General features: G+C 37.0%; 1 protein-coding gene across 3 annotated transcripts in view; it reads right to left on the bottom strand.

Moving 5' to 3' along the window:
* The window catches only part of dis3l2.S (DIS3-like exonuclease 2), a 203,490-nt gene that overhangs the window by 10,341 nt on the left and 180,967 nt on the right, over nucleotides 1-12,182 (bottom strand). For all 3 annotated transcript variants that reach the window (XM_018265604.2, XM_018265606.2, XM_018265603.2), the window contains 2 exons: nucleotides 2,186-2,369; nucleotides 955-1,041 (listed from right to left, as the gene is read on the bottom strand). In XM_018265604.2, the coding sequence (XP_018121093.1) occupies nucleotides 955-1,041; nucleotides 2,186-2,369 (271 nt within the window). The remainder of the gene's footprint in view (nucleotides 1-954; nucleotides 1,042-2,185; nucleotides 2,370-12,182) is intronic.

The following is a 12,182-nucleotide window of genomic DNA, read 5'->3' as shown; positions in this document are numbered from 1 at the left end:
AATTAAAGATTAGTTTATATGTTCTGACATGAAAATTCTATATTTAAAAATGTCTGTATATTCTAACCAGTAAAACTCATCACAAAGGGTATAATAAAATGTTCTGTAGAGTAGCATTGTTCAACATAAGGGGAACAAGATTTTGTAGCATGACTAGAGAGGGTCATCCAGAAACAACTCCATTTATTTCATTAGACAGAGAAACCAAATGTATAACATCAGGGACAAAGAATGATTCGTTTATAAAAAATACACCAATAATTAGTGGAGACTGTACAAAAATTCTTTTTTAACCGTATTTACATAGTGGCTCATGTTGCTTCCAGGCACACAAAAAAAAAAAACAGTTTAATTAAATGTCCACTACTAGGTTATGGATTTATGTTATGTGGACAGATGCAGAAATATCAGCACTGATCTTACACTACATTTAGGGATAGATTTATTAAAAATCTATTGTGATTTTTTTTATACAATCCAAATTTTTTTTGAACCCAAACTCACACATTTGAGTTATATTTTTGAAAACTCAAATGTCTTAAGTTAATAAGAAAAAAAAGGTAGACAATTCAAATGTAAAAATTGGTCTTTTATCCAAAAACTCGATCAATTTGAGTTTTCAGGACATAAATTTGATCAATTCAAGGTTTTTCAGGACATGAGTTTTTTTCCTCCCATTGTTTTTCATGCGAGTTTTTGACATTCAGATTTTTCCATAAAGATGTATATGAAATTTCAGTTTATCCGAGGTAGAAAAACCCTCACACAACTCACAAATTCGATTATTGATAAATATGCCCCTAAATGATGTATCCAAGTAAATCTTCAATTCGAAAAACACATTTTTGCAGATAAACAGAAGCTCTAAACTTCAAAAAGTATGGATTAAAGTGCAACAATCTGACATCCCTTTTTCACATAAACCCTAAATAATCTTCCAGTGAAAAGCTATACCTGCATGGGCCGAGAACACATATTGGTCAGGACCTCCTTACGCGCAGTAGAGTATTCATCTGTTCCAAAGTGATCATTCAAAGTTTTCTGAAAAGAAAAACAAATGTTTTTAGAATGTCTGTGTAACAACATGGGGTGAAGCTGGCTGTGTTCAACCAGAATTCTCCAATATTAGCATGCTATCAGTTAACAGCAAATAAATCAGCTACTGTCCTGTAGGTACTTGGCATGTGCAGCTCTTTTAAAAATGCATGGCATTCGAGCCATAATATTGAATTACTGTTCTCAACAGTAACCTTAATTGTTTTTCTCAATGTTTCAATCATTACCTGAACCTTTATTAATGTCTAATATCAAAGATCACAGTATGAGTTTGAATTACTGACATAATGTAAGCATCTTTCTAGCAGGAACGCTGTACATTATTTTTTTAGATAACATATTTGCTATTACAAAAATTGCTATATAATTCTAACTGCTTCTAGCAATATACTAACCTTTATCTAATCCAATCGCACTTAAAATTTACTAAAACATTAGGCACTTTTAATAACCCCTTGTTAATGCTTTCACCTTTCCAGCTTCACTGCATCACCCCTGCATCATTTGATTTACATTAAATACCATAACGTGGAAAAGGCAACAACAAGAGCTGACTGCATCTTATTCCTGCTGCACTCATATAAGTGAAGTCTTCATGGTGCTTGACTTGATACTTGGTCTCTAAACACAAACAAGCCAGGAATACATTAACTTAGCAGGGCAGCAGAGATGAGAAGTAATGGTTTCAACAAGATTGGCTGCCACAAAAAAGATCATAGGGTATCATGGAATCAATAACTTGTTTACACTTGCCAGTATAGAAAGACATTGTATATGGTCATATATTTAGATTTGCTTTGCCTTTAATGCCTTAAAGGGGTTATTCACCTTTCAGTTAAGTTTTAGTATGTTATAGAATGGCCAGTTCTAAGCAACTTTTCAATTCTTCTTCTTTTTTTATAGTTTTAAATTATTTGTCTTTTTCTTCTGATTCTTTCCAGCTTTCAAATGGGGGTCAGTGATCCCATCTAAAAACAAATGCTCTGTAAAGCGACAAATGTATTTTTATGGCTACTTTGTATTAATCGTCTTTCTGTTTGGGTCTTCTACTATTCATATTCCTATGTCTCATTCAAATCAGTGCATGGTTGCTAGGGGAATTTGCACCCAAGGAACCCCTTTAACTTACATGCAAAGTCCCAGAATTAGTGAAATCCAGCTGCAGTCCCATTTGATCACAGAATTCGATAAGGTCATTGAGCATCTTGGTTTGTGGAGGGGGGTGCCGGCGCAGCAAAGCCTTGTCTGGAAACTGGCGATATATGTGATGCGCCACTGCCATATTTGCAAGTAACATGAATTCTTCCACCAATCTGTAAGCAAACACAAAGGGAAGCAGTGAATATATTTGCAAAAGCAGAATAGATTTGCTTTGTATGTTGGAATGCACACAAACACAGCAACCTAATAGCAATTATAGCATTGTGCAAACACTTGAATGCTATTAGATAAATGTGCAGTTTTGGGGCTGCCTCCAATAAAAGACCACATAAACACTGTGACAACAACAAAAAAAGCATATTTCGTTGCTCTATATAAAGTTAATTGACTCGGCTGTCTATATGAAACTAGCAATACATTGAGTTAACTTCTGCCTCCATATAACAGTTCTATCACGCCTCTAGTAGGTAAGATTGTGCAGTGTTTATGGGTGTAGCGTAACTCTGCCCAATACTTAACGCAATACCAGAAAAATGATTTTTCTAAATATGTAGCCGACACATAGGCATGGGGCATTTAGTAATCATTTCCAAGCAGATAGTCTGAAATATGAACTATTTATTGCTGGCTATTTGCTTTAAAAGTTTACATACTTTTACAAATATCAGACGATATATGAATTTGCTTTTAAAGAATGATATACCAACTCAACGCAACAGATTTCCATAAAGTCACCAGCAGGTGGCATGAGATGACTAGTAAAAGAAAACTGCTAGAACTATTGTAGTCATGTTTTACTACACAATTACAAATGAATGTTACTCCAGGTGATCTGATAAGACACAAGGTGCATAAGCGCTTCGGTTAATTTGTGAATTATATTGAAAGGGTTAAGAGGGATGTGTTAGAATTTCTGTAAAAATATAATCTTATAAGAACATTAGATTTTAATTGTTATTGTGATGCGGTTTAGAGTCATGAGTGCCTAAAGGCAATGTGGCACAACAGCCCTTAAGGAATGACATCATATTGCCAGACGATGCCAACTTCTTAGCATTTGTAGTTGAAACGTTTAAAAAAATCGGATGTGACTAGCAGAGATAAAGTAAAGATCTACTCCAGGTCTCCTTATTCCTTGGTCAAAATTGATCGCATTTTCATAAATATGGGAACACACAGATATCTGATGCAAACAGTTTCCATTCTGACATTTAACTAGTTTAGAACATGGAGAGGATTCATCCTAAAAAGATATCTGTGCTAAGAAGACATGTAACTATGCCTGTGAGTAAGATTAAGGGTCGAATTGAAAATTTGAATTCAAATTTTTTAAAAAATTTTTTTATGGTGAAATCTGTCAAATTCAACTAGGGAATTATCCAAACGCGATTAGAGTTTTTAAAGTGATTAAAATTAGTTTTTCTAAATTCATTGTACTCTGGACCTTTAAGAATTCATATTCGACTATTCACCACCTAAAGCCTGCCGAATTGCTGTATAAGTCACTGGGAGAGGTCCAGTTAGCAATTTGCTGATCCAAGAAAAAACTCGAATCAAGTTTGATCGAATTCGATTCAAGCGTTTGACTCTGAAAAAATTCGCCCGCGTTTAAAATATTAGTGCATTTAAAATCAAGTCCCAATTAGTGCATTTAAAATCAAGTCCCCCATCAACCAGTGTGACTGAGTAGTAAGACCATTGTGCAGTTACCCTTAGCTCAGGAGTTTTAGTGAGATAGCAAGGAGCTTTTAAGTTCAAGCCAACAAACATACACCAATGAATAATTCCCTTCCCACACTATCTATTAGCATTTTAAGTTTGTAGGGCATTTAAAATCAGTAGACAATGTGACTGAGTAATAGGACCATGGTGCACTTCCCCTTAACTCACGGGCTTGGTCTTACTACTACTTGGTCACATTGATTGCTGTGGGACATGATTTTAAATGCACTACAAACTAATAGCCGTTAGATAGTGTGGGACTCGCATACAATGAGAGCCCTTGACGTGGCATACGAGCTTACATATTTTGGCCAAAATGTGGTTCTAACACCTCATTTTTTGCATTAATTATTTTAATGTGCACTGGCAATTTTTCTCTCTCTATGTACAAATATCGGCTTTTTTTGTTTATAGCAGCTGGTCAACTGCAGAATGTGGGTTAGACCGAGCGCTGGCATGATACTGTTACTGGCCAAGGATGTCTTATTATGTACACCATGCCATGCAGTCATGTAAGACAGCTCTAGACTAAAGAGTACAAGTGCATTTTGAAAATGACCCATCTTAAAAAAGGGAAAGGTTTCCAAAATATGCCTTTTAAAACAGGACACATTTTTACCTAAAACACTCCTATTGCAATCCAAAGTATTTTTATAGAACGCTTACCAAGTCAAGCCTTTAAACGGAGACAATTGAAAATGTATTTTGAAGGAGAATCCAATTTGTGCTTGTATATTATCAATCCACTTAGACAAGACTCTATGGGGCAGGAACTGCCTTCCTCCTATATCCCTTAGCATAGTGATCCCCAACCAGTGGCTAGTGAGCAACATTTTGCTCATCAACCCCTTGGATGTTGCTCACAATGGCCTCAAATCAGGTGCTTATTTTTTAATTCCTGGCTTGGAGTCAAGTTTTGGTTGTATAAAACCCCTTAGTACTGCCAAGCAGAGCCTTCTGTAGGCTGCCAAAATTGGCACCCCCAGGAATTTTTTTCACACTGTTGCATTGCTCTCCAACTTTTTTTTTTTTAACATTTGAACGTGGCTCACGGGTAAAAAAGGTTGGTTATCCCTGCCTTATCACATGGCATTTGTATATTTATTGATCAGAATTTGTTCTCCACGTTTTCATTTTTCAGTATTGTAAGAATGTGCAACATTGCATATAGTAGGAATGCAAAAGATGTGGATACATACAATAAAAAAAGCTGAAAATAATCTTTGCAAAGTGCAGAATAATCATCTTAACTAAGGGTCTCAGCTATAATATCCCATACACCATAGTATGCCACTTCCTACACACTGGTAAACTTTTCCTTCAGATTAATCAAGTCAAATCAACTGTATTTTTTTCTCTTGAAGACATTTCACTTTTTATCTGACTGGCTTTCTCAAGTCAGAATGACTTGTATAAAGATCTTTCCAGAGTTCAATAACACAATCAGTATTGATGGGTGAATAAATTCGCATAATTTTCAGCAAAGCAAAATGGGAGAAATTCGCTCATCACTACCATTCGGCACAATCTTTTTAGTCTGTCCTTTGGGTTGGTTTTCTGTAGACCTCTATTTCCAGATTTCCGCCCTCTCTGACTCTTACTAATGTGTTATCTTGAATATCTTCAAGTGTAAACTTGATGTTTTGGCCTGTTTTGATGATTAGTGAAACGTCTTCATGTGGGAAAAAAATTACATAAGCTATACCATAACCTGGATGAATGAGAACATTCACAGCCCTCCTTCAGAGGGCTTAAAGGAAAGGCATTTTCTACTTGGGGTGCCAAACGTTAGGCATCCCCAAGTGTTATTCCAGCGAGCACCACTAAGCGGTCGCCTTCCAGCTCTACTACACATGCATCTGCCCTGGGAAATCTGAAGAAAGAAGCAGCATGACTATCGCTCCATGGTGCTTGCTGGAAGAACCCCTGGCTGCTGCAATTTTCTGCTGATAGGAGCACCGACCCGATGTGTCAGGTAAGTAAATAGCATCACTTGGGGGTGCCTAACTTTTGGCACCTCCAAGTAAAAACACCTTTCCTTCGATGTTCCTTTAAAGCCAATTCCTTCTTGAATCATTTAACTGCTGCTGCGGGTATTGTGGCTCCCTCATCTCTACAGGGAACTTCTGTTTTTACTGACCAAGAGGGTTATAAGCCTCTTCAGTGGTATGTTGGTGCTTTAGCTCACATTTTGTTAGTGTTAATTTTTAACTTGTACACAAAATTTTGAATTAATCTACAATGACTCATGGTATTTTACACCACCATTGCACAAACACCCTACAAGATCAAGAGGTCTCCGTAGGAATGAGTTTATACTAGAAAAAATAAGTCAGCTAAAAGACGAAGGGGAATCAGAAAATAAAATAAAATGCTTCAACCATAATTAAAGTTATCCAGATGAGAGAATAACATGAAGAAGAAAGTGTGGGAAGAAGGTGGTAGAGAGTATAGAGAAAGATGAGGTAAAAGACTTGAATCTGCATTAGATTTGGGCAAGAAGCAATTATCAGACGCCTGTTTGCTTTCTTAATGAGTCGCATAAACCAAGGTGTTAACTATTCTGTCCTGGAATAAGCGGAGACCTTGACAAATGGCTACAAGTTGAGAACTAATGAGGCTGAAAGTGTGGAGTAAGATCAAGGCTGACAATCCCTTTGAGGGAAAAAGAAGCACTGCACTAAAAACCCTGCTGAGGGTAGTCACTGAGCCCTATGTTTCCTGAACACATTCTTAAGTTGTGTGTGTGTGTGTGTGTGTGTGTGTGTGTGTGTGTGTGTGTGTGTGTGTGTGTGTGTGTGTGTGTGTGTGTGTGTGTGTGTATATGCTATTAACATTTTATTGCTTGCAAAGCATTTTTGTTTTTTGGATTTCTTTAGATTTAAAATACACAGGGCCTCCTAAACTATGTCTAAACTTCCAGGCTCACCTATAAATGATAGGTGGTGGTGATAGGGTAGGTTCACCTTTAAGTTAAAGTTTAATATGTTATAGAATGCCCAATTCTAAGCAACTTTTCTACTTTTTTGTTATATGCCGCTGCCTTCTTTTGATTCTTTCCAACTTTCATATGGGGGTCACAGAGCCCAAAAGCCAAAACAACCTATTGTTCTATGAGGCTGGAATTTTTTTGTTACTTATTATTACTTTTTAGTACTTATTTTTCTATTCAGGTCCTCTCCTATTTATATATACCAGTTTCGTTTTCAATCCAATGCCTGGTTGCTAAGGTAATATGAACACTAATAACCAAATAACTGCTTGAAGGTTTCCAAACAAAAAGTTAAATTATTAAAAACAAAAAAAACAAATAATAAAGAATGGAGATCAATTGCAAATTACTCTACACCATACTTCATGTTAACTTAATGGTGACCAACTCCTTTAAATCTAAATGTTAATATCTTTGCAAGATTATTCATTTTTTCGCAGGTAATATTTTAACAGGCCAAGAGGCACATGCACATGTGTAGGCATCATCTAAGGAGATAGTGGCAGTATGCAGGCAGAGATGACAGATAGTGAAATTGTGTATTTTGTACATATTTTTCCACTGTTACATTTAGAGACAAATATCAGGCTCACTAATACACAATTAGGCATCAGAAAAAAGGCATAGCGTTACCTTTTTATATAGTATATATACACAAGTTGTTTTTTTTATATACTGTACATTTATATAGTCCCAAACGGTTACAGTCTAGAAGCTGGATTTCTACAATTGGCATTTAAATAACAAAAAAATATTATTTCTCATTCACAAACATACTTAGAGCCTTTTCATCAGATTTATAGTTAGGAATCTTTTTCAACCTCAACCTTTACTTATTTATCACTGTAAGACAGCTTGGCTGGTCATTTTGACAAACATTTTCAAAATGTTTTATGTGAGATATAAGATGCAATGTTGGTTCACTCATTGGTTAATATATTTCTTTTTTTCTTTTCTTAAACTCATTTACTTTTATAGGAGAAAACAACTACAAATGGACTTATGCCTTTATGGGTCAAATAAGTAGATATTATTTCCTTCTAACATTTCTTTGTATGACCTATGCATAACACACAGCATGAATACTGTTTTTGCACTGACTATGTTTGTGAAAAAATCATAGGAACGTGCCCCCCCCTTCAAATCTGCCCCCAGCCCCTGCGAACCTGTGTGCTACTGCCTCGCTCAACGGATTTTCCGGGTTGCTACAGTGACGTTGGGCTGGGGGCAGATTGATCCTTCCATAGGCTGAATGCCTGTTTTCATTTGTAACAGCCTATGGAAGGATCGCGTCGCCTCCAGCCCATCGTCACTGAAACGGCTCAGAAGGACATTTAGCTGTGTCGGGGGTCAGGTGAACACAGGTTTGCGGGGGCTGGGGGCAGCTTTGCGGGGGGCTTTGAGGGAAACAATTCCTTGTGCAGCATAACGTGTCAGTATCGCTTTAATAAAATATGTGTCAGTATCGCTTAACTAATATATGTTACAAAAAAAAGTCAAAGTTTTTGATTTATATTTAATTGTTAAGGCCAAGATGCCTATTAATTAGTTGTACATTACACATGAAAAGAATATAAATATCTTCTATAAATTTACACTGGTCTATGGCCAGGTTTTAACAACAAAAACAAAAATTTTGCAGCTTTTGACATTGATTAGGCATTGAGAGATTTATTTGAAATGGTAGCTGGCAGCTTCATTGTGGTCTTTACAATCCATGAAGTTGTGATATTTGTTCATATAACTTTCAAATGAAGCCTTTACCCTTAATAGTCGGAGGCTCTAAACATTTAAAGAATTGATGGTAATGTTGAAAGCTATGAGGAAAGACTGGCCAAATTGGGGATGTTCACACTGGAGAAGAGGCACTTAAGGGGTGTTATGATGACTATGTATAAATATTTAAGGGGATCATATAATAATCTCTCTAATGCTTTATTTACCAGTAGGTCTTTCCAGCTGACATGAGGTCACCCATTCCGATTAGAAGAAAAGAGGTTCCGTCTAAATATTCAGAAGGGTTTTTTTTTTACAGTGAGAGCCGTGAAGATGTGGAATTCTCTCCCTGAATCAGTTGTACAGGCTAATACATTAGATAGCTTTAAGAAGGGGTTGGATAGCTTTTTAGCAAGTGAGGGAATACAGGGTTATGGGAAATAGCTCATAGTCCAAGTTGATCCAGGGACTAGTCCGATTGCCATTTTTAAGTCAGGACGGAATATTTCCCCCTCTAAGGCAAATTGGAGAGGCTTCAGATGGGTTTTTTTTTGCCTTCCTCTGGATCAACTGGCAGATAGGTAGTTAAAAAAAAAAAAAAGAAGGTTGAACTCGATGGACGTGTCTTTTTTCAACCTTACTTACTATGTTACCATGTTACTATGTTACTATGAATGCAAATGCACTTCTCAGAGGGCTATAATGAAACTGCACACATCAAGGCCAGCAAAATATTTTGACATTTGATAACGCTTGCATCCTGGAGAGAGAGTGCTCTTTACAGTGAAAAGGAATTAGAAGGCCTCTCAATAAGGTATAACACACCTGCTTACTACTAACTGAAAACAGAGGCTTGGTGTTTTTGTTATTTGAATGTTAAGTCTGCCGTTTGATGTGTAAAATATTCTCAGTTCTATACACGATGCGGCACATTTTAAAAGAGGACCACAGGAAATGGATTTTAAAATGTTATTCTAATAACTGGTTAAGAACATAGGATAAATTTAAACTCCAGCAATTCAACAATGGACAGCCAGCACCTTCTCAGTAATCAAGACTCCCTATGGGTCATAAGGCTTTATTTACATATTTATGAAGGGAAGGGAGTTTTTGTTTTTTTGCTTGATGTAAAGAACACCATATCAGACTTCTTGCTTTTATAAATAAGCATGTTTTAAAGACATATGACCCAGAACATTATTCCTCTTTAACAAAAATGAACTAGGCAACAGGAACATTTACCTATTGTATTTTCTATGATATAAGGGTAATAATTAAAAAGCACTCTTAAAGTTCAAGAAAAAATAACATCCCTATTAAATGTTTGTTTAAATAATCTTAGTCCATAAAACTGGAAGATAAAAAAAGAATATCTCGATAGCAATTTTTTATTGTCTTGTTTAAGAGTCGTGGGGTTGCACATTCAGTAATACTGAGCAGGCTTGCTGCTCTTTTTTTCCCATCCTAAGGAGCCAAGACTATGACTTTCACTCTGAGTGTTTAGGGTAGGGACACACTGGACGATTTGTCGCCAACGTTTTTAAAAAGCAAATCGCGGCGACATATCGCTCGTTTTGTCTCTGAACAAAAAAAAAATGAAAGACGCCAGCTCCTGTGCCCACAGCGCGTTTGTGAATCGCCTGTAGCTCCAAAACGTACTGAGACCCTTTTCCGAGCGATTTATCAGAAATAGCATGTACTTAGAAAAGCACTGAAATCTCCTAGACAGAATGTGAACAAGGTCACACAGCTAGATGGCGGGTTGAAGAAAACAGTGTGCAAATAATGCCTACAGGGCAAATAATGCCTAAAAGGTCAACTTATACACTACTACAGCGGTAGTAAAATAAAAAAAGTAAAATAAAAAAAAAATGAATATTAAAAAAAAAAAATTAAAGTTGGTGCTGCTGAACTACTAGGAGCAGCAGATTAGCACACCAGTCCCACTCCCCAACACTGCTAGACTAATAGCACTGGGCTCTTATAGTAGTAGTAGTAGTAGTAGTAAAACAACAAAAAAATAAATAAAAGCAGTCCTTACAAGGACTACTGTTATTGCAGCAGTCAGCAGATGAGATCAGAAGCAGGACAGCTGCCCACTGCAGCTACATACAGAGCACTGCAGTAGAAGGTAGATTACTAGCCAGCAAAGCTACCTAAGCTTAAATGTCCCTCAAACCCCTGCAGACTTCTGTCCCTCCAATAACAGAGCAGTATCAAAACGATTACTAGCCAGCAAACTTTCAACTGTCCCTGAAATCACTAACAGGCAGCAGCTCTCTCCCTACACTATCTCTTCAGCACACACAGGCAGAGTGAAAAAACGCTGCAGGGCTTCGGTTTTTATAGGGAAGGGGAGTGGTCCAGGGGAGAGCTTCCTGATTGGCTGCCATGTACCTGCTGGTCTGGGGTGAGAGGGCAAAAAAAAGCGCCAACAATGGCGAACCCAAAATGGCGAACGTCGCGCGACGTTCGCGAACTTCCGGCGAGCGCGAACACCCGATGTTCGCGCGAACAAGTTCGCCGGCGAACAGTTCGCGACATCTCTATTGAGCAATGCCATATTGTTTATTAGCTCTTTGTGATGGATTTTTTCTGAGATCATGGCACAGGTGTGAGTGTTATAACTATGTCAGTATGGGCCTGAGTATCTGCAGACGTTCATGAAGATTTAGCTGCTTAACCATCCTTTGCACGTCAGAGTAGTTAAGCAATTTCTCCACCCTTTTACAGAAGCAAAACTGAAATTGTCACCAGTGATTTCTTTTCTCTTGCTTTAAGTGAAAGAATGGCGTACCACTTACTATACAATTAATTCACTTGCTAAACCTTTTCATATGTCCTTCTAGTTAAGCTTTCAGCCAGTGAACTACAGCTCATGACCGTAGAAACAGCAACTTAAAGGAACAGTTCAGTGTGAAAATAAAAACTGGGTAAATAGATAGGCTGTGCAATATAAAAAATGTTTGTAATATAGTTAGTTAGCCAAAAATGTAATATATAAAGGCTGGAGTGAAGAGATGTCTAATAAAACAGCCAGAATCCAACTTCCTGCTTTTCAGCTCTATAACTCTGAGTTAGTCAGTGACTTGAAGGGGGGCCACATGGTACATTTCTGTTCACTGAGTTTGTAATTGATCCTCAGCATTCAGCTCAGATTCAAAAGCAACAGATATGACCTATGTGGCCTCCCCTCAAGTCTCTGATTGGTTACTGCCTGGTAACCAGGGTAACCAGTCAGTGTAAACCAAGAGAGCTGAAAAGCAGGAAGTAGAGTCCTGACTGACTTGTTATACATCAAATCTCTCCAGCCTTTATACATTACATTTTTGGCTAACTAACTATATTAGAAACATTTTTTATTTTGCACAGCCTATCTATTTACACAGTTTTTATTTTTATACTGAACAATTCCTTTAAGAGGATGCAAGAGAAATTAAGAAAGCAATACTGCAACAAAAGAAAGAACAAAGTTAAATTGAATTGAGTGAAAGAGGAAACACAAAAAGCTGTAAAAATTATTAATACTCTAAGA

This window comes from Xenopus laevis, chromosome 5S (assembly GCF_017654675.1).
Source record: "Xenopus laevis strain J_2021 chromosome 5S, Xenopus_laevis_v10.1, whole genome shotgun sequence".
Classification (NCBI taxonomy): Eukaryota; Metazoa; Chordata; class Amphibia; order Anura; family Pipidae; genus Xenopus; species Xenopus laevis.
The sequence above is the reverse complement of the archived record's forward strand: the minus strand, read 5'-3'. Positions and strand labels throughout refer to the sequence as shown.